The sequence below is a fragment of the Cebidichthys violaceus genome, unplaced genomic scaffold, assembly GCF_023349555.1.
Source record: "Cebidichthys violaceus isolate CVI_PGR_0920_01 unplaced genomic scaffold, fCebVio1.0.p SCAF_1, whole genome shotgun sequence".
Lineage (NCBI taxonomy): Eukaryota > Metazoa > Chordata > Actinopteri > Perciformes > Stichaeidae > Cebidichthys > Cebidichthys violaceus.
This window is the reverse complement of record NW_027176262.1, coordinates 21,371,835-21,392,470: the sequence shown is the minus strand read 5'-3', so window position 1 is coordinate 21,392,470 and position 20,636 is coordinate 21,371,835. Positions and strand designations below refer to the sequence as shown.

Here is a 20,636-nt window from a genome sequence, read left to right as displayed (position 1 = left end):
AAGGTCGCGGATAGACAGCTCGGGCCTCACTGCTCCTCACCAGACGTGTTTAACCCTGTCTGGGTTTGTGAAAAGTGCACCCTTTGCCTGACATGAATTAGAGCAGGTTTATCTGACAAAACAAACCCGCAGATTCACCGCATGTACCGTAAATCTTAAACTCAGGTCAGTCCCAGTTGCAAGTGTGTTTGTCCAAATGGTGGAGCTGTCCCTCCCTCTCGTTCTGCTTTTTTTTTTTTCTTCCCCTGGCCATTCCCAGGCTCACAGTTGAAATACTGTGCTGTAGTGCAAAGGCGCTCCATTTACCAGTAATTACCAGTCATCCATCACTCCTTAGATTGCCCGAGGTCAAGCCCCCCCAGTGCCCCGTGTGCCCCTTCGCCTCACCCTATTCCTTCAACCCCCCCCCCCCCCCCCACTGCAGACGTGGTCACTGCGGCAATTATGTTGAGTGCACCCTGAGCTTTGCACTTGGAGTTGGTGGCTAAGTCCTGTGTGTGAACACTGCCGCTGTTGTGATGCCTGCCGCCTGCTTCTCGCTGTCCCCAGAGTGGCCCAGCCTGCCGGCGCATTGCCCCACAATGCCACATTCACCCGTGCCTTAACCCTGCCCTGTTTACAGGAAAGGACTGGCAGGCCGTGTTTAAATAGAATGCATTTAGTTTGTCTACCAGCACAAGGCCAGGGTCAGTTGGCCACCTGACTCCTGTGTCAGACTGGACTGACTTATGGCTCAGCATGTCACTGCTATAACAAGAGGGTCAGCAGTGGCACTCTGTGTACAAGAGAAGGGTCACATCCTCTCAGAGTATTTGCAATGCGCTCCCTCGGACACTCTTCGCTCATGAATAGAGGCAGGGGTGGAGATCGGCGACCAAGAGATCCGTACGTCCAGAGTGCTGAATATTTAGAATTCTTTGTTACATTGCACAGCATTTAGCCAAACCGAGTCAATTCAATGTTAATATCACGCTATAATATTAGCTTATATATTTTGTTGTTGTCCAGTATTAGTCTCTTTATTTATTTATTTATTTGGTTTATTTGATAAGGGACACATTAATAAAACCATTGCTGTAAATGTGCCGGAGTTAGCCAAGAGGCTATTTTTCATCTGTAGTCCCAAGGCAAGTAAACCTAAAAACAGAATATATGTTGCATATGTCATTAAGTTAAGGTCTGTTTCCCTCTCTAAAAGGTGGTCCGATTTATATACTGCATACTATTGTGTCACTCCCTGAGAATCATTGTGAGTACAACCAATAGTGCCACTAATATTAGGATTCGTGTGTATGTTGTACTGTACAATGCACAACAAAGTGCAACGACGTTAACTGAAATCTTAGCTTAAGAATATTCAATTCTCTCTGATCGACACCCCCGTCACCCATGGAACAATGGCTGCTGTGTGGCACAGAGTTAAACTCCTGCCAGCTTTTAATGAGTCCTGGAGAGTTGCATTCTTCCCTTTACTTAATGACTGCACCTTTTAATGGTTCTCGCCAAGTGCAACAGAGGGAGTTGGAGGTGCAGAATACGAGACCAGTTGCAGCCATTGTTTCTGCAAATGAGCTTTTCACACCTGCCCTTGTTTCATTAGAGAGTTGTCTGCTTCTGCGGCTCACCGGCTACAGAATGGAGATGAGGAAAGAAGCTGTGAATGTGTGTGTTCACTTCCGTGTGTGTGTGTGTGTGTGTGTGTGTGTGTGTGTGTGTGTGTGTGTGTGTGTGGAACATAAACATGTGTTCATCTGTTATGTAGCCATGCAAATTATTATTTTTACAGTTTTATGAAGGGCAACTTGGAAGCACAATTTAGGGGTTTATAAATTCTTTAGCACTGCCTGACATTGACCTTATGCCAAAAACAATATAGCTTCATCCAAGTTCTAAACTATGTGTCAGAAATTTAAACGTGATTATTTATTCTTAAATGATTATCTTGTACTGTGACACGACCGATTATATTATATTATATTATAAGGACTGATTGCACCCACGGCTATACTGTGTTATATACTACCTTTATAGTTAATATATAATTCTGTTCTTCTGTTTTGTCTCTACAGGTCTCGTGTGCATGAAGTCAAGCACTTCGGTAGTGGAGCTCGTCATGCTGCTTTGTTCTCAGGTGACTTTTTTTTTTTTTTTCTTTCTCCTCCTCTTCACAATCCTCTTTCTCAGCCTCTCTTTGTCTCCTCCTCTAGTTCCCCTCCTCGCTTCCTTTCCCTGTGTAATATGCCTTTATCTGCTACTCCTCTCTAGATATCATTTCTGTCAACACTATGTGGATGTCAGCTTGAGATTTGTTTCAAATTGGACATGGTCAATATTACATTATTTCACGCACCTCCAATTTTTTTTAAATATATATTTTAAACACAAAAAATAGGTTCAGTCTTTATCCTGTCAAAACTGCTAATACTTTACTGTATAACTTCATGGCTAATGCTTTGTTAAATGCTGAGAGCACTGTCGAAACAAGCTACATTTTTGATTTGAAGATTTCTTTTGTAAAATGTTCCACAAGCAAATTGTCCAAACCGATGACGGCATGCCGACACTAACAGCTCTCTGAGAATCCAGGGACTTTCTCACTACACCCCAGAGCTTTAGTCCAGAGCCCTCCTTCAAAGAATGAGTCCCACCTTGTGCAACGCTGCTAGTGACTGATCACCTCCGACCTGACCCTCTGAATCTCTTGTTAAGCCCTTGTTTTAGAGAAGGTCAAAGCCCCGATGTAGCAGTTAGAACAGGAGATATTTAACATACCTTCTGTCAGCCCATCAGTCTTGCGTCGGGAGCCCATAAGGAAGCCATTACTTGGTGCCTCTTTGTGGATCCAGACTGCAGGGCCAGAGCCTTGAGGAGGTGGATTGCCACTATGTGCGCTCCGTGGTATCCGCAGTCCAAAGCCCTCTTCAGCAGGGAGCTCAGCCTCTGTTATATGGAGGCCATTATTCAGGGGCTTTCCTCCAAAGAACGTACATAAATAGGGCAGCCAGCATTGAGTTATTGTTGCTCTTTTGAAGGTTTTTGACGGGCTCCTTTTTGCACTGCTTTTCTGTCTGTGGAGTATCTGTGGGAAGTTGCTTTTTTCAGCTCTTGGATTTATTGCAGATGAGAGCGTCAGCATGCTGTTAGGGGTCTGAGTCCACCCCCCCCCCCTTTACACAGATAGCATTACTGCAGCTCCAGAGGTTCCTGCCATTAAGGGCTCTAGGGATGAAATCCAGGCTGAGATATCGATCAGACAGCGAGGGCTTGAAACTGGACCGTATAGCTTGGTGTCCTTCTACAACCTTTCAAATAAAGATGAGCCATTGCTTTGTATCATAATGCTGCTCGATCAGTAATGAATCCAGTCATGTTGCCAGCTAATATGAGTTTAAAATCACTCTGTAATGATGGATAATTGGTATCAGTGTCCTCTATCTTACTTCTTCTTTCAGGTGACAAAGCTGATATGTATGCAGAGCTGTTTTATCACAAGCAGATATGTTTGCTCTGACTGATAATCACATTGTCATATACTCCTAAATAATGTCTTTGGTGTTACATACTGTATCTCAAGTGCTTTCAAAAAGCCCAACAAGTCTTCTCAGATGCAGGATGAGCTGTGGCTGACATCATTAAAAAAAATGCCAACTTCAAAGTATCCCTCACATATTTCAACATTAATGTTTTAAGACAGCCAGGAGGGCACTTAACTGACCTTTACTCCCTCTCTGTTTTGTGACCTGTCAGTTTTATGAATGAATTAGTGCTAATGATCTGCCTTTTTTTATTTATGCATACTAATCGCAGCAATCATCGTGTGGCTTGCCACGGTTGCAGACACTGTGTGTCTCTCCTCAGCCTGGGCAGCTGAATGAAAAGGTCAAGCAGCTCTGTTTCTTGTAACAGCTTAAACATACAGGGGGGGGATCTAGAGTGGAGCCTCGGAGATTTAGTGAGGGCAGGCCTCCAGATGTGGAGAGTATAACGGAGCACAGCAGAGCAGATAAAAGCAAACGCTCCTGCACACTGACAGGGTGGATTGAAACGCCACAAATACGCGGTGCCCTGTTGAATTTCAGGAAGATGAAAGTGGGAGAAGAGAAAATCTTCTCAAGGCCAGAAAACTGTTCTGTGGGTTGGGAGTTGTTGGGAGTTTAGGTCCGACATAAAGGTGGTGGTTTTATTGAAGATGGATGGAAGAATTGTAACGTTGTTCCAAGTGAACCTACGGCATCGTCATTTCTAAGTGTTGCGTGTTGCTTTTTAGCAGCTTCCAGCAAATTGTTTGGTATTCCACACAAAAGTTCTATGAAGCACTCTTTAGTTTCACCGCTCTCATTAAAATTGTTTCTAGCAGTCGCAGGCAAAAAGAAAAAGCTCAGGCAAACAAATTGTATACAACGTGTCCAACGCCAAATACAGTGTTAGCAAGATCCTTTTCCTCACAGTAAAAATGTAGTGACTAGTTTAGTAACCGTTGGACTTTCATTTGTAAGCTCACCTGAAACATGACCAACGCAAATGTTGCCCACGCCTGCTGAATATGTAAGTAGGTAACTGTTATTGTTGACCTCGCCTGCCCTTAAAAGGCCAACAACTTAATTGATGCACATTCAAATTAAATAATGAAAAAGAAATCCAAGCTACTAAAAAAACTTCCAACCGCCTGCCAGAGGTGTTGCATTCTGGTCATGGTCTGCATTTACATCAAGGACCACATCTCTTTCTCTTTTTTTTAAGCAGTTGCATGTCATGTCTAATTCTCTTCAAATGGGCAGCAGAGGAATCTCATGCAATCAAAGGCAGCCTCCTCTGGGAGCTCTGTTCTCCAGTAAAAAAAAAAAAAGAGAGCCTCTGAAGTGCTTTCTCAGCTGTCAACAAGCATAGCTCAGACAAGATACCAAATTTGACTAGTTCATGCTATACCTCCACTGACCTACTGCCATTTTCCTGGCAACGCCCCAGTGTCACATCTGCCTTGATTTCTGTATTTATTTTTGTCACGTGAGCGTGGTGCAAGTGGAACCTCAGACGACTGGCTGTACGTGATCCCTGTCCAAATCAAAAGCAGCTTATTCCAGGCAGATACTGTAGCAGAGGAAGGGGGTCATGGGGAACATTTGGATACCAGATGCTCAGCAGTTTGTCAGCCCCATCTCCCCGACTTAACGCGTTGTAGGGTCAGACTGCGTACTCTTGCGTGAACCTGTATGTGTCAGGCACGACAACTGTGTACAAAAACACATGCCCATACGTAATAATGTCAGTTATTCTGGTACTGTACACAACAAATGCTGCTTACCTTGACCAGGCATTGACATAGAAAAAGCAGTGGATCACTGTTTCGCATCTACAACTACGGAGTAAAACCGCCAATATAGTCTTTCCGTTGAAAATGAAAACATTATTTTCGGCAAATTTGAAAGGGATAGTCTAGTTCAAAGGCTCCTTATGAATGTGAATAGTTTACACATTACTACATTAGTAGCCCTCAGGACTGAAAACCTTTTTCCCTTCATTTTCCTCTGTTTTTTCTCCTCTTTTGAACTGTGGCCTTCTCTGTTTTCTCTTCCATTTGCACCTCAGTGAGGGTACAGGAGAGCTGGATTTCCCACAGTGAAAGGCACGCTCTCAAACTGTTTTTTAATCATTTCCAGAGCATGTTGTGAGACAGCAAGTGCTAGCACTCTGGCCCAGGGCTGGGATCCCTTCCAGGCGCACACTGCAGGGCTCAGTGAGCCTGCTCAGTAATCTGTCACTGTAAGGGACAGAGGAAATGGCTGTATTTAAGTGAGAGGATACAGTTTCATCCCACAATTACATCCCTCCTGTGTGTACAGTTCTTTTCACATAGGAAGAAAGGGTGGCCTCGCTGGCTGTGCAGGAATTTAACTTTTTATAGCCACAAGCCTTTTGTCTAAGGGTAGATGAACGAAATGCTTTGTTTACCCACTTGAATTACAAAGTATGACATGTAATCTAGATTACAGTTGCAATATGCAATTTGGATGGTGAAATGTGAATTTTGCTGGATCAAAATGGTGTTTTTTTTTACTGTGTTTTACTTGTTTTAAGTAAAGCTGTTTGAGAAAGTATTCTTTTAGCTTTACTGCCTTTTTGGGTAAACCTTGCTACACTGACATGATTTGTTCTCAACCCATATCTTATATTGATTATAAGGATGTATTTATATTGTGCTTTAGAACTTTGAATAAACCATTTACAGCCCAAAAACTACACCCAAAAAACGGAGCTCTTCTGTAAGTAACGGATCACAAATTTGTTTCATTTCAGGAATGGCAGAACTCCATTCAGAAGAACGCTGGCCTGGCTTTCATTGAGCTAATCAACGAAGGAAGGTAAATGTGTCCATTCTCTTTAATACATAAAGTCAGCCAAGCAGTCTTTTATTTGTCCTTCCGTTTTAAGTATGTCCTTTAAAAATAAATGGATTATCTCTAAACCTCTTGGTGACTGCTCAGTAGGGGTCAACGGTAAATACGGTCGTGGCGATGGATGAAGTAAGAATATCAACTGAAGCGCGGTCACCCTCTCCTATCGTCTGCCTTCTTATATCTCCGTCTGTGCGTGTCATACTGTACGTCCCAGTGTCTGCGTTTCTCTTTCTGTCCCCCTCCCTCTTCCTCTACGTCTCTGGGTGTGGCCAGACTCAGGGTTTTTCCACGGAGCAGATCAGGGGCGGCTCAGCCTCCTTGCCCATCTGCTGACCCATCTGGCCAGACCTTCTCCATGCCCGGGCTCTTGCCGCAGCCCAGCCATGCTTCTCTGAGTCCCCTGCTGGCCCTGGAACAAAGAGCTTCAGTCAGTCGGGCCACACGGCGCTGTCCAGGGTGCTGCTGACGGATACATAATTTCGCAGTGTTACTCAAGTCTCTGCACACCTGCTCTGCCTAACTAGACAGATCCAGAGGTAGCGAGAGTCTGGTAAATCTGTTTGCCTTACAAGGCGTGGCCGACAAAGACGTTGTTCCTGCTGCATGTGTGGCAACGGATACATCAGGTAGTTGTGTGCTGTTCCTCTGTTTCATGTTGCAGCTGTTTGAAAGCAAAGCCACTTTGCAACATACTGAAAATGCCCTGAACTGTCTAAAAGTAAAGGGATCACTTTACTTGATTACTACCACTGGGCCTCTCTTGTGTGACTGTAGCTGTAAGTCACTATCTATGTGAGAGCGCTGCCTTAGGTTTACTGTTGGTACAGTATTTACAGAGACATGCAGTGTCTTTTTCTTTATGCACACAGCTCTGTTAAGACAGTTTATTAAAGTCTCAAAAGCAAATAATGCAGGGATCACAATGTTGACCCTGAAGAACAAGACAAAATATAGGGTCCTGTGAGACACAATCTTAGAATACACAAACACATTTTGCACTTCCAAAGACCAGTTTTACAATTCTTTTTATTGTTTACAGCACAAGCAACAAACTGTCAGGTTTTGACTGGGATTGTCAATGATATTAGGTGACAACCTCTGAACAAAGAGTGTGATCACCTGTATTGATTAGTGTTGCCTTTCTATAAAATATGAGCACAGAAGTGGTTTTTCATTCAGTCTCCAAATATCACCCGTCAACTCGCTTTCTCATCTATTCTTGGTTTCGAAACAAAGCTTGGCGTTGTCAGCCTCTGTCTTTGAACAGTTGAACGTCTGTCTATTAATGACTGCTTGTCAACAATTAAAGAGGCAATAGCAGCTGATGAATGCAGCCTCGGGATTACTGCCTCTCCTTGGGACAAGAGGGAAATTACAATCTGTATCAAGCACTGGAGAGGAACAGGGGCTGCTTTAATTAAAACAAAGCTAGCCTAATGGTGTGTAAAATGGCATGTAATCTGCACACAGTAGCCAGGGTGTTCTCAATTATTAAGGATAGCGGAATTTAAATGTGAATGTGGGTGGAGACCATGGAGCCTCCAGAGTCAGCCATGTGAGAAGTTGTTCACGGGCCTGACTCGTCAGCAATACAGGCACTGGGTTGATGTTCTGGTCAGTGGGAAGGGATGCTCAGTCAATCAGCAGTATGCCAGACAAGCTTCAATGCTCTAATGACACTCCATTCCCTCCTTAATGCTACAGAGGGAACTGTCACTGACCTGCAGCCTTGCAATATAACACAGACAAATGATGCTGTTTACTAGTCTGCTCTTTCAACAAGCAGAATGTTGCACAATCCTGACTAGCTATATTTTGCCTTAACCCTGCTCCTCCCCTAGAGGTGTCATTAGGACAGATTGTATCTCATAAAGAACTGGATGTTTCCGTATTAATGATATTTTGTGTGTAAATGTACGCCGTTTCTCTGGAATATCAAAGGTTGCTCTGCCATGCCATGAAGGACCACATAGTTCGAGTCGCCAACGAGGCCGAGTTCATCCTGAACCGACAGCGAGCGGAGGACGTCCACAAACACGCAGAGTTTGAGGTATAAACTGTGCAACGCTTTAATGCAGCCGAACCGAAATGGTAAAGTTGGGCACAGAGTCGAGCTACTGACAAAATATTGCACAAAAGAGAGTATAACCAGCAGTGAATAGCAGTATTGCAGATCACCGGTTCTCCAAACTCCAATTTTACTATCTTCTGTGAAAATGGAATATATTGTCAATCCTCTATGGAACTCTAAATAACAGTAATACAAGTTATGTTAATTGATAAAAACAAAATATCCTTCAGGTGTACATGCTCAGTAATTGTGTCCTGCTGAGGATTATCTCCTGACCCCTACAATTCCTATCAAATAATTAAATTGCTGGTAGCAAAGTGAAACACAATTAATATTAATTTAGGATTTTCATATATTTGCCAACCAACTCACAGGACAGCCTCCTGAGTCTGTATTTAGCCTGCCCACATCAAACCTCTCATATTTCATACATGAAAGGAAAAGCTAACGAGATTTAAGCAATGTTGGAATATGAATTTTCTTGCAGTAATCAGTATTTAGCTTTTATATTTCCCTAATCTTTGTCTTTTATAGAAAATACGAGAAAGAAAAACGCGGCCCTTGTCATTTTTCAGTGCAAGCCGGTCAGCAAATTAGCACATGAAGCAAATAAATGCCACAAAGATTGATAGCAAAATATGAAGAAGCTGTGCTGTATTAAACTAGTTTGTTTGGTTATTGTAGAACATTAGATGACATACAATCACACACACCTGCACACACACACACTCAGTTCACCGCCTCTGTTAGCAGCGGGTACATGTGTGGAGTGATGAGTTTCTTATCTGGGAAAAGCAGCCATCCTCAAACAGCTGCTTGATATACAGTTCTTGAGGATCCTTGACCTGCTAGATAAACTGGAAGAGACGGCTAGATATGCAATGTCAGTAGAACGGGGAAGTGTACCTGGCCCCATCCGTTCTGTCTGCCAACGCCAGACAGCCTACACTTTTCATCTAAGCCTGATGTTACTTTATTACCCACTCTCCAAGATTGAAGATTCAGGACGCAGATAAGACATTTTTACAATTAAGTTGGTGTCAGGGCAAAGCGTCATATGCTTTAAAGTGATAAATAACGTTTGATATTTGTCACTGCGTCACGTGGTGATGTGAGTTGACAAGCGGAGATTGAGTTATCCGCCGTATGAAGAATATGTTGAAGTATAATATCTGACAGAATTCAAATTTGAAACAGGGAATTCAATTAACTTCCAGCTTCTGTTAGCAAATTAGATTTTGAATATTAGCAAGGGTTCCCCCAGGGTGGCATAGTGAGACAATCTTGTTTTAGCAGCAAAGATAAGGTCAGATGTGCTCCTCTAGATTACTTTTAGCCACCTGGAACACTTATAGAGTTGCACTGACTTCTGGAAATTGATTTAAAGCCAATATCGCCATTTTTTCATATTGAGGCCAATTCATATTTAAATAGATTAATTTAAATAGATTAATTTAACCCTATCATTTGGATATCAAACATTATTTGGACTAAGGTATCATCACTATTCTTATTTTTTTAGGTTTGCATTTTACAGGAGGCAATGTGTCCTCATGGTACATTTTGTTCTGGAAAATGACTGCAGGCATTTGACACCATTCCTATACCAGGAGACAATAACATATTCCTAGATATATTGGCAGTGTAGATTTGTTAACCTTGACAGACTATATTCTTTGTGGATCTATTAGAGTATTTTCCTTTCTCCTCTAATAGCACCATCCACGGCTACCTAGCGGGGAGCCTCATCTGTCCGCAGTTAGGGAATGGACTGCCTTCATGTGCTCGCCATGATTTACTGCACTCCTCCAAGGGAGCAGAAATATATCTCTCAGCTGTCCACTAATATCTTTATGCACTCAAGTGTGTTGAATGAAGCCATAACATTCTTCAGTGTGACAAATGCTCCATTAGAGGGAATATATTATTCTGGCTTTATTCAAGTAAAACATTCTCAAATGCTATTAGTATAACGTCAGGCATCACTTTTGGCAGTGGATACTGTACTGAAAGTCATAAATATACAACAAGGTTCACACTATATTTTTCTTTTTTCCCCCCCTTTTGTTTTAAATCTCAAATTAGTCCAACTGTGCCCAATATGCTGCTGACAGAAAAGAAGAAGAGAAGATGTGCGACCACCTGATCAGTGCCGCTAAACACAGAGACCATGTGACGGCCAACCAGTTAAAGCAGAAAATCGTCAACATCCTCACCAACAAGCACAGTGCCTGGGGGACCCTGGCCCAGAGGTAAGCCCTCACACTTGTACAAGTTCACCTTCGGACCAACGTGGGCCCCACTAAGTCTTGAACGTGAACCATAGCTGCTCAACCTTAGGTCCAACCTAGAGGACAGAAGTTACCTCTTCACAAAACTCTGCAGTGATGGGATTGGACCACCAGTTAATGTCATTTTCCCAGGATCCGATAGGGTCAGCGATCAGGTCAGCAAACGCAATTACAGTGTGGAGTGGCTTAATCCCCTGGGGACAGCTGATTGGCCAGTCTTCCGACAGACCGGGATAGCAGAGGGGGAAGAAGGGGGTTGGGGTGTTTCTGCAGTGTTGTCCAGGCATTCATTGACCCGCTCAGTAACACAGCCCAGCACCTGGTGGTAGTTGCAGACTTCCCCATGGGCCCTGTTAAAATAACCGCGGGCTCTCCTGCTCTGCCTCCCACTTCTCACCTGCATCCACATGGTCCCACAGATACAGAGTGGAGTGGCAGGATCAAGAGCTAGCTATAATGGACAAACAGACGTGTTACAACATACTATTGTGTGCTGAGCTAAGAGCTGATCATTTTAACATGTATCTGTTGTTACAGATGTAACAGCACGTCATCAATTGTCATAAAGTCTACATGGGGAGCTTCAGTCGCTGCTTGCAGACTCTAAATCACAGGATTCAGATGCAGAAATGTGCAGTCAGACAGCAACATGTTCACCCAAACAATAATTAGAATACCTAATTATGCTGTGAGCTGCATTCTGCAAGACAAGGCCCTTGAAAGGCACAGACCACCACTGCTGATTTGCCAAAACAAATGTAGCCGCGTCGCTGAAACGGTAGCTTTGGTTTTTATTATTACATTTTGAAAATACAATGCAGATGTTCAACCGTGGTTGCTGAAATTGGGTTTATTTCATACTGTATCTTATACCATATAATATTCTGGCTGGCGTGATTATTTTTTACGGCTATAGTTTGTTTTTGACTTGCAGTAAAGTTCAAAGACTTTCTGTCATAAGCAGCTACATTCTGTTTATTTCTTTATAGATTCATTAGATTATGCATTGTGGCACACCATGTCTACTTACTTCATGAAATCAAATGTTTGTATTTTGGCATTGTTCACTCTTTTTTTGTTTCTATGCTATCAACGTGTTGTGATTCATTTCTTGGAATGGTCTAACAATTATGTTTAGTTTTTATAGATATTGTCAAATGAAAAAAATGTTTAAAAAATAATATAATATGTATATGTGTATATATGTTGGCCGTGACTGAGAAGGCTGCAGTATAAAACTGGCTGCACCATAGCAGTAGCACCAGTGACAAAATCTATTGCATTGAATTCTGGGCTCATGTTCAAATATTTATGGAGCCCCTCAGAGGCATAGCATTTGCATTGAAACAAAAGGTTATTGAGCGTGGGTGCATTGTAAATGATACCGCAAAACTTCCAACAAATTCAAATTTAATGGTAACCTGCTGGTGAAGAAAAATGATGCAATATGCTCACAAGCTCAAGGCAGTGTTGCAGTTCAGCAGCTTAGTCTTATTCAATGCTACATTAACTTTCCCATTTATGCTGCTCTTGTAAGATATAAAGCCCTCAAGCATTTTGAGGTGGCTGTCTGTTATGTCTGTCTCTGTGTGTGTGTGTGTGTGTGTGTGTGTGTGTGTGAGAGAGAGAGAGAGAGAGACAGACTTATCAATGTTTGTTTTCGCCATCATGCACAGAAATTGCTTTGCCTTTTACTCCTAAGTTCTGCCTGGAGACATGCCAAAAGATATTTGTTTTTTGTCTATAAACAAAATTATTCTCAGGCATGCAGGGGGCAGAAACTAGTATAACATACACGTTCATAGTTTACCAGTCTGTGTTTTGAGCGGCGCTCATTAGAATATGATTTAACCATCTGACTTACCATAAGATCAATCTGCTTTTGTCTGAATTACAGACATCTGCACATTATCTGCATCTCTGACATCCATTTTTGAGTCGTTCTCTTTGTGGCGACCAGCGTAAGACACTGCGTCGCGGCACCGACGACAACAGCTGACGAAAAGGAAATATTCAGTGCAAGGCTTGAAAACAGCTGCTCTGCAGTCGTGCGATCTGAGTGAAGAATAAGCAGATCGGACCCTATGGTGCCCTGTTAGATCATACTATATGCTTGCTTGATGATGAATGTCCCGCTGTATAGAGTCAGCATGGGAAAATCAATACTCCTCAAATTGAAACAGTATAGGGTTATATTGATCCGCCGTGCTAAATCAAAATGAGGAGGCTTTGATACATCTCTCCAAGACAGCTCCCTGCCCAGTAATGACACACTATCAATTTTAGCTTTACACTGATAAATCAAGTTGAAAATTGGATGTCAGAGTTTTTTCCAGGGAGGGAGTGATTTTTCATGCCCTCTGGTCCCCTCTGCTGTTGACCTCTGAACCCTGCCAGTGGATTATAAAGTTCAGGCTCGTCTAAAGTGAAAGTAGATGTCAAGGCGAGGTTGATGAATTCATTGAAGAATAGGGTCCACCACTTTTGCGGCGTAGGACTGCCTCACTGTGATGATACTATAAAGTCGCTCTCATTCTGCAGTTCTCTCACACTGCTGAGGAGTAAATCAAGAAGCAACTCTTCAATGTCTCATACACCTCAAAAATCTGTAACTCATTAAACGATTTAAATAGACTTTGAGAATTATACAGACGGGTGTATGTGCCAAGTTTTTTGCATCCTTTTAATGTTGCGTCACAAATGTTTTTAAAACACTTGCACAGCCAATGTATTCTTTATAGATACGCAGATATCCAGGCACACCTACGTACAGGTGAAACTTACAGTAAGCTGCAATTTCCTTTCGTCATTGTCTACCGTTCACTCTCCAGCACTCCTCGGTTACTAATTGTTTCGACACAACCACCTTAACAGAAATGTAAAAGGGGCTGATGGAGACAAACCTCCCTTTGTTCCCATGCAGGCGTCCGTGTTCACATCAGCAGCATCAGTGACAGGTGACGGAGGAGCCTCCGCTGGCCCCCACAGCAGACCTTAACCTTACCTGACTAGTCTATCGATTGTCAACATTTCTTCTGTATAATTACTTTTTTGTAGCAGAGGAGAGAAAGGAAAATGGCGGCATATATTGATCTGTGGCAAGGCAGTGAAACAGCCGTTTCCCTTGACTAACAGTGAGTTTCATCTCTCACACTTGATGAATGGTAACAATCTGCCTGTGGATAATAACTTTGTGATGGAATGAACCTTTTTACTCACGATGCGCACGGAGTATTTGGTCTCGCCTGGAAGGGTTATCAATTCTAATAGAAGTCCTCGAGCACAGGAGGGGGGCACCTTTATAGCCTCAGAGGGTTCGAGGTCTGATGGCCCCTCTGGGGTGGAAAAGAAAGGCCAAGGTCTCTGGTTGGTCCTGATAATAAAAACCAAAATCATTCTGATAATAAAATGGATATAATTCAAAAATAGTATTCCTTTTGACATCCAGTGTCGCAAAATATGTAACTACTTCACTTTTTTTAAATAAACAGATTCTTGTCATCGATGTTTAATATTCTGTTACAATTACTAAGAATATAGTAGAATGAGGTAATCCTAGAAGCCATGTTTTGCTATGGTTGCATGCAGACTTTAGAGGTTTCTACTCTGCCCACTCCTCCAAAGCTATTTTTGGTCTGACCCAGTCCTCTGCATAGCATCTTTAATTCTTCAGTCAATAAAACGACGCCCCTTTTATAATAGCTTGCGAGTGATAATGTTTTTATTCTTCATTTAATTAGATCTTACTCATCACATGATGCTCCTTTTGTTCTTGCAAGCTGATATTCTCTCTGCTTGCATTTGTTCTTGACCTACAGCAGGCTCTAGTCCCGTGGGGTACTCTTAACCTTGCACACTGTGCTAATTATCTCTGGAAAGAGGCCCACTCACACAATCATCAATTTCGCCCGGGTGTTGAAATTGAACTGGGCACGGTCTGACTGTGCCCCATTTCCGATGAAAGATGGGGATCCACAAAGCTGGCGATCCATGGGAGTTCACCAACAGTACAGTAGGGCTCCTCATCCTTCGTCTGATCGCGTACGTCTGTCTTCATTACACCAGATGACCTGGAGTTAATCTTGCTGCTGCTGTGTTGTTTCCCTTTCGTCTTTGTCCAATACCCATTCCTCCCTGTGTCTGTGCTCTATCTCTCAATCTACAAAAGAAAAGTCATATCCGATAACTAGACGCATTTGAATCTTAGCTTGCTCTCCGCACGTCTGCAACAGCGTTGAGCGTAGTGATGATAGGCAATGGCGAAATTTCAGAGATGAAAGTCTTCTTACCCTCTGCGGTAATCCGATCATGATGGCGGCCATATAGTCACTTCACACTTGGATTCAGCAGAGGCATGATCAAACTTGATGTGTTTTTATAGAGGAAATCACTGAGTATTTTTTTTTTCTTAGTTTTAAGGTTACTTTGAAAGCAGTGGGCTGAGAAATGCTCATCACCATATGGTTTCCAGTCACAACTTGTTCATGCACAGTGCCTTTATTTTATTTATTTAGTATTATTTTTTTTATCCAGCAGCAGTATGTTGAGGAATGGGCTGTAGAAATGCTTACCAGAAAGAATGCAATTGTTGACAGACAATGTTTTTAGAATTTCCTCGCTTTGGTTTTAGTGTCTGCTGGCTGCCTGATGGTTTTCTGTATCATCACAGACCCGCATATCTGGTTGTCATTTTAAAGGCATCAAAGGACCGGTTCCATTAAGTAATGTGATTTAGTCAAATGACAGTTGTTTTCCTACATCTCTGTACTCAATAATTCTGTTTGGGCAGGTAAATGTTAAGGAGGTAGCAATGAACTACTTCTTTTGTTTATTTTATAGTCAAGCATTTATATTTTTTTGTCTTATTTTATTTTTCGTCATGACTTTTACACCCTTGCATCTCAAACAAATTCCTCATGTACTGTGTAGCTCGTAGTCGGAGCCTGTTGGGACAACTGAAAAAGAAAGAAAAGACCACTTGTTCTCAGAGTTGCACTATAAACTGACATGTGTTCAGTGTCCGTGTGTGTGTGTGTGTGTGTGTGTGTGTGTGTGTGTGTGTGTGTGTGTGTGTGTGTGTGTGTGTGTGTGTGTGTGTGTGTGTGTGTGTGTGTGTGTGTGTGTGTGTGTGTGATAGAAACCAGTCACTGCGCCTTTGAATAGAATTGTCACTGATTACGGGTATTTATTATAATTACCCCCTACTCATGTCACCAGTGGAAGCTTTTAAAAGGAATATAATGGTGTTTTATTGAATCAGCATGTCCCTGTCCTTCCTCCTGACCGCCTCACACAAATCTCATAAATAGGATAAATAGAATAAAAAGGAAATATTTAACCGTGAGATCCTCATCTGTCTGCAATCCAGCCCCGTACATGTTGCATTGAGCCATTCTGGTTTAAGTGACTTGGAAAAACATGAAGGTTCTAAGTTATTGCTTTTGACAATAGATCTGTGTAATTGCTTTTATTTCAATGATTTAACTGTAATCAAATGGGATTTTATTTTGCAACGCAATTGCGTGAATCTTAGTGAATCTTATGAATCCAGCATGGAGCACTGGCTTGGTGATTTGACACACAATTTAGGCCTCAAACAGGCACATTTAACCTCGTAACAGCACTGTTTTTTTCCTTGCACTGGCTCAAGTTTACCTTTTTACTCTAACACCAATACTATTGTTCGAAAAACAAAAGGGTCTCTGCTGCCCTATTATACCAGCAGCACAAAGCATATATCACCCTCTAATCTAATATGAGCTCTTGTCAGCTGTCAAAAGTATCTCTCTCTTCTAGAATGATGTCATAGTTTCCTATAAAACTGTTATCAATCCTTTTATTTTCCTCCCCATCTTATTTTGAATTATGCCTGCCAGCTTTCCCTTTCCTCTTACAAACAAAACGCATTCCCTGCACACTGGGGTGTTAGATCTGGCAACTCAAAAATCTCAACAGTGGCTCCTTGAGGAAAGGTGTGCTTTAAATACCTATTTAAAAGCAAAGAGAATAGACGATAGTCCTCATACACATTTATCCTACTGCACTTAGCAAGTCTGAAAGCATCCATAAATAATGGTGCTCCCGTTTCCTGTAGGTTATCAGTGCTGGAAAATTAGCTTTTAAAATGCAGTTTGAAATCCATTTGGGTGATTGATGGGTGACGGGACTAATACATTTTGGCAGTTTCTAGGAGGCCAGTTCGCAGCCATTCTTTATGGTTGTCATGAAGCAAGACAAATTTGATGTGGAAAATAAGGAGGTCCCGAGCCGACCGCTCTTAATAAAGAATGCTATTCTGTGGACAATTTGTTATTGTTGTTTCACAGACAATACAGACAACTAGCTTTCTATTAATGATTCCGAAATGACCATTGTGCAGTTGTGGGAACGTGTGCCATTTTATTATATGGTTGAGTCTAGTGGTGCAACGGATCATAAAACTCACGGATCAGAGTCACAGATCGGATCGGCACAAAAGAAAATCCCTGATCAGGTTTTTCTTTTGTCACTGATACTAATTGTCGATCATTGATGACCCATATTGATTCATTATTATTATTATTATAGCAGCTGGTCTACAAGGATCCAGACTATTGTTTTCTTTTGCCACCGTCCCAAAAATGATTTTCAACCGCTCTGAAGTCTGAAGTGTAAACCATCAAAAACTCTAAATACTTTCTTTTTATTTATAGTAATTTATGTTTTTTTTATTTTTTATTAAAACACACAATTCAAATGATTAGGAAATAATTCATCTCTAATATCTATGTTGTTGTTGTGAAAATATTTCCTTCAAACAACTATGTTTATTCAAATTAATCACCAAAACTACATTTTGCGAGATTACACGTGAACACATCATAACGTAATAATTTACCTTCGCCCAATACTCATTTTCACTGAACAAAGCCTGAACGCCTCATAATGTAACTGAACGCAACTTCGTTCTCCTTGTGTCAATTTAAACACAGATTAGTTGTTTACAATGTAACATTGTCAGAGATCGGTGACTAGAAAAGCATAAATGATGTCGTGATCGCATATTTTACCGATTTCACATAGTTAACGTTAAACTGTGTAATTAATTTGCGGTTCACATGCGTGCCGAACCTCGATGGGCAATCCGTACGGATTACGGATCAACCAAGGTCCGTTACACCACTAGTTGAGTCCCATATGAGTGAGGATGACACTGGTTTTGACAAAAAAAGTTGAACTTCTTACTTATTCCTCATTTCCCATCATGCTTTTAAGACGATGTGCTCTTTGGCAGCTCAGTGGCACCTCAGAAATCCCTTGTGTGACAGCTCAGTAGCTCCCAGCTATAGATCTCCATCAGGGGTGCAATCCCTCCTGAGCACTTTTTGGACCACCCTCAGAGAGGAGGTTCCTGCAGCACAGCACTTTGGCACGGTCCAAATCCGGTCAAGCACTTACCACGCAGTCTAGAACATCACAGGTCCTATTTAAATAGCAGAATACCACATTCAAACTGAAACCATCTGCACAGGACGGATCAAGGGGAAGACCCATCAAAAATATTGGCATTCAACTCATGAATCAGTCATTGTAACTAAAGGGTTTGGTATGGTGTGCATTTGATTGCTGTTGAAGACAAATGGATGGCTTAGACCAAAAACCCAAATGAGCGTCCTTGAGCAGGCCAAATAAAAAGCATCAAATGCAGTTAATACTGTTATAAGGAAATCTTCAAAGTGGTGGATTTATCCCCCACTGGCATCTGCTGTCTATTTGCAAGAATTAGGGGACATAATCTTCAGGAGTAATCGCCCAGTTGCCTAGAGTGGATTTGCATTTTTCACACTGTGTAATCTCGCATTTACAATATCATTTACGTGGGTTTCTCCTTTCAACCCACTGACATCTCTCTTTTCCTCCGTTAAGCTTTGAGGGAGATTGACAGGGGACAAGCTCAAGGCGTCGAGTCTCGCTTTGCATACAGCGACTCCTGATACTTTGTGCATACAACGTGCGCACATGGACTCAATTTTGATTGATACTTAACTGAGACTGAGCTCTTGTTGCTGTCAGAGCCCAGCTAAGTCTCCTGAGCCTCTTGATTTCTGACATTTTGTAGATATTATATTCATGGGGCAAGGAGGCTGTATTTTGTGATGTGATCCCCTGTAACACTTTAATCTGTTCAGACTGCTTTCAATGCTGTGGCAGGGAAGGCTGCAGAAACCATACAATGCGATAGACTAGCTGCCTGCCAAGCTCTTACTGTGTCCTGCATGCACTGAAAAATCTCTTCTTAAAGCACTAGATCCAAGGTTTTATATGGAGCTTTGGGTGGCTGCTTTTAGCGTTTTACTTTTTTATAATACAGAGGCAAAGGCAACGTTTTCGATAATAGCTAAACGACTTTTGTTCTATTGTAGCATGTACTTCATGTGCTGTGTGGGTATTGGAATGTGCTGTCATATCCTCACATACTGTGGCTGTTGAAGATCCACAAAATCAAATTGAATGATGCCATATTCCTTAAAATTTGGCTGAAAATGAACCTCGAGCCAGGCTGATGTAATCACATTTTACCGTACTGTCAACTGCACACCAATTATTTGAATCCTCACTATTGTTTATGTATTGCGCCTCACTGTCAAGTGTAAATTAAACCAAGCCCCCAGTTTTTTTTGTTGTTGCTGCATTTCCCCCTAAAGGAAACATAGAGGCTTTAAAACAGATCCTGCTAGCGCACAGTTGGAACAAGCAGCACTTAGTAACCTAATGCTAGGCCACGTGCTTAATGGTTTGCATTAGCTGCAAGCAATAAAATTATCCCAGGTCCTCACTAATGTTGGAATAATCATTTACAAAGATGGTTACCACATGCTGGAACTGTTTTCTTCTCTTTCTCTCTTTTTTTTACGACCCTAATTCGCTGTTATTAATAATGAATAAAAATGCAATTTTCAGTCGGGTTGCTCCAGGGCTCTGGGAATCATTTCAATGAATATTTCAGCACATTATTTTAATCATGGCTCCGCATATGCAGGGAGGGGGCTTGTTTTATAGGCTCATGCCTCAACCGCCCCAAGACCCCGATCATTAAACCCCACGCTGTCTGCGTAGAGGTTCCTACCTTTTGATTTACAAGACTTGTTAAAAAACATTGTTAAAAAAGGAGGCAAGCTGTGCCATTTATACTTGTAATTTGATGCTGTATTTGTTAATGGGAGTGCCTGTGATTTATGTGTGCTGCGGCTGCTGCTGCTCCCTGCTGTTCTAATGCTATAGACTTTAGCAGAGGTAACATTACTGGACCTCTGCAGAGCATGCCACTAGTCCTATTAAATCTGCTATCTGTGGCCTTACTTTCCTCCTCAAGACGTTTCCCCCTGATAAGGAAGTGGCTGCTGTAATCAGACCATCAGTGAGGGGTGTGTGCTCCATCTGACCTGCCTGTCTTCTTGTCTCTCTCATAGTCAGCTGCACGACTTCTGGCGACTTGACTACTGGGAAGATGACCTGCGGCGGAGGCGGAGATTTGTCAGAAACCCATTTGGATCCACCCACTTGGATGTCACATGCAAGTCACTGCTGGAGTATGGTGAGTTTATTGTTTTTTTTTTTGATTAGTATTGATTGAGTATTTATTTTTAAAGCCATCAGAATTCGGGAGCTTAACCTTCAAGAATATCATTACCCCATATTAAATGTAGAATATCAACATTGCCTGAAAGCATAAAAGAAAAAATCATTAAAGTTAGCCCAAGCTTGTTTAGCATATTGCTTAGTGGAAGTTAGGAGTTCTTTTTATAGGTGACATATTTATGAGTGCTGTGAATTGAACATGACACATACATTTTATTGCACTTTTTTTATTTCCATCACAACACATACTCAAGAACAAAT

At 41.9% G+C, this 20,636-nt stretch overlaps 1 protein-coding gene across 8 annotated transcripts in view; it reads left to right on the top strand.

Annotated features, from left to right (window-relative positions):
• Positions 1-20,636, top strand: part of nbeab (neurobeachin b) — a 190,953-nt gene that overhangs the window by 97,878 nt on the left and 72,439 nt on the right. For 7 of the 8 annotated variants that reach the window (XM_068714813.1, XM_068714796.1, XM_068714833.1 and 4 more), the window contains 5 exons: positions 2,070-2,131; positions 6,295-6,359; positions 8,337-8,445; positions 10,552-10,718; positions 20,207-20,331. In XM_068714813.1, coding sequence (XP_068570914.1) covers positions 2,070-2,131; positions 6,295-6,359; positions 8,337-8,445; positions 10,552-10,718; positions 20,207-20,331 — 528 coding nt within the window. Of the gene's footprint in view, positions 1-2,069; positions 2,132-6,294; positions 6,360-6,942; positions 7,022-8,336; positions 8,446-10,551; positions 10,719-20,206; positions 20,332-20,636 lie in introns of those variants that run through there. The other variant, XM_068714842.1, reaches the window with a different exon arrangement.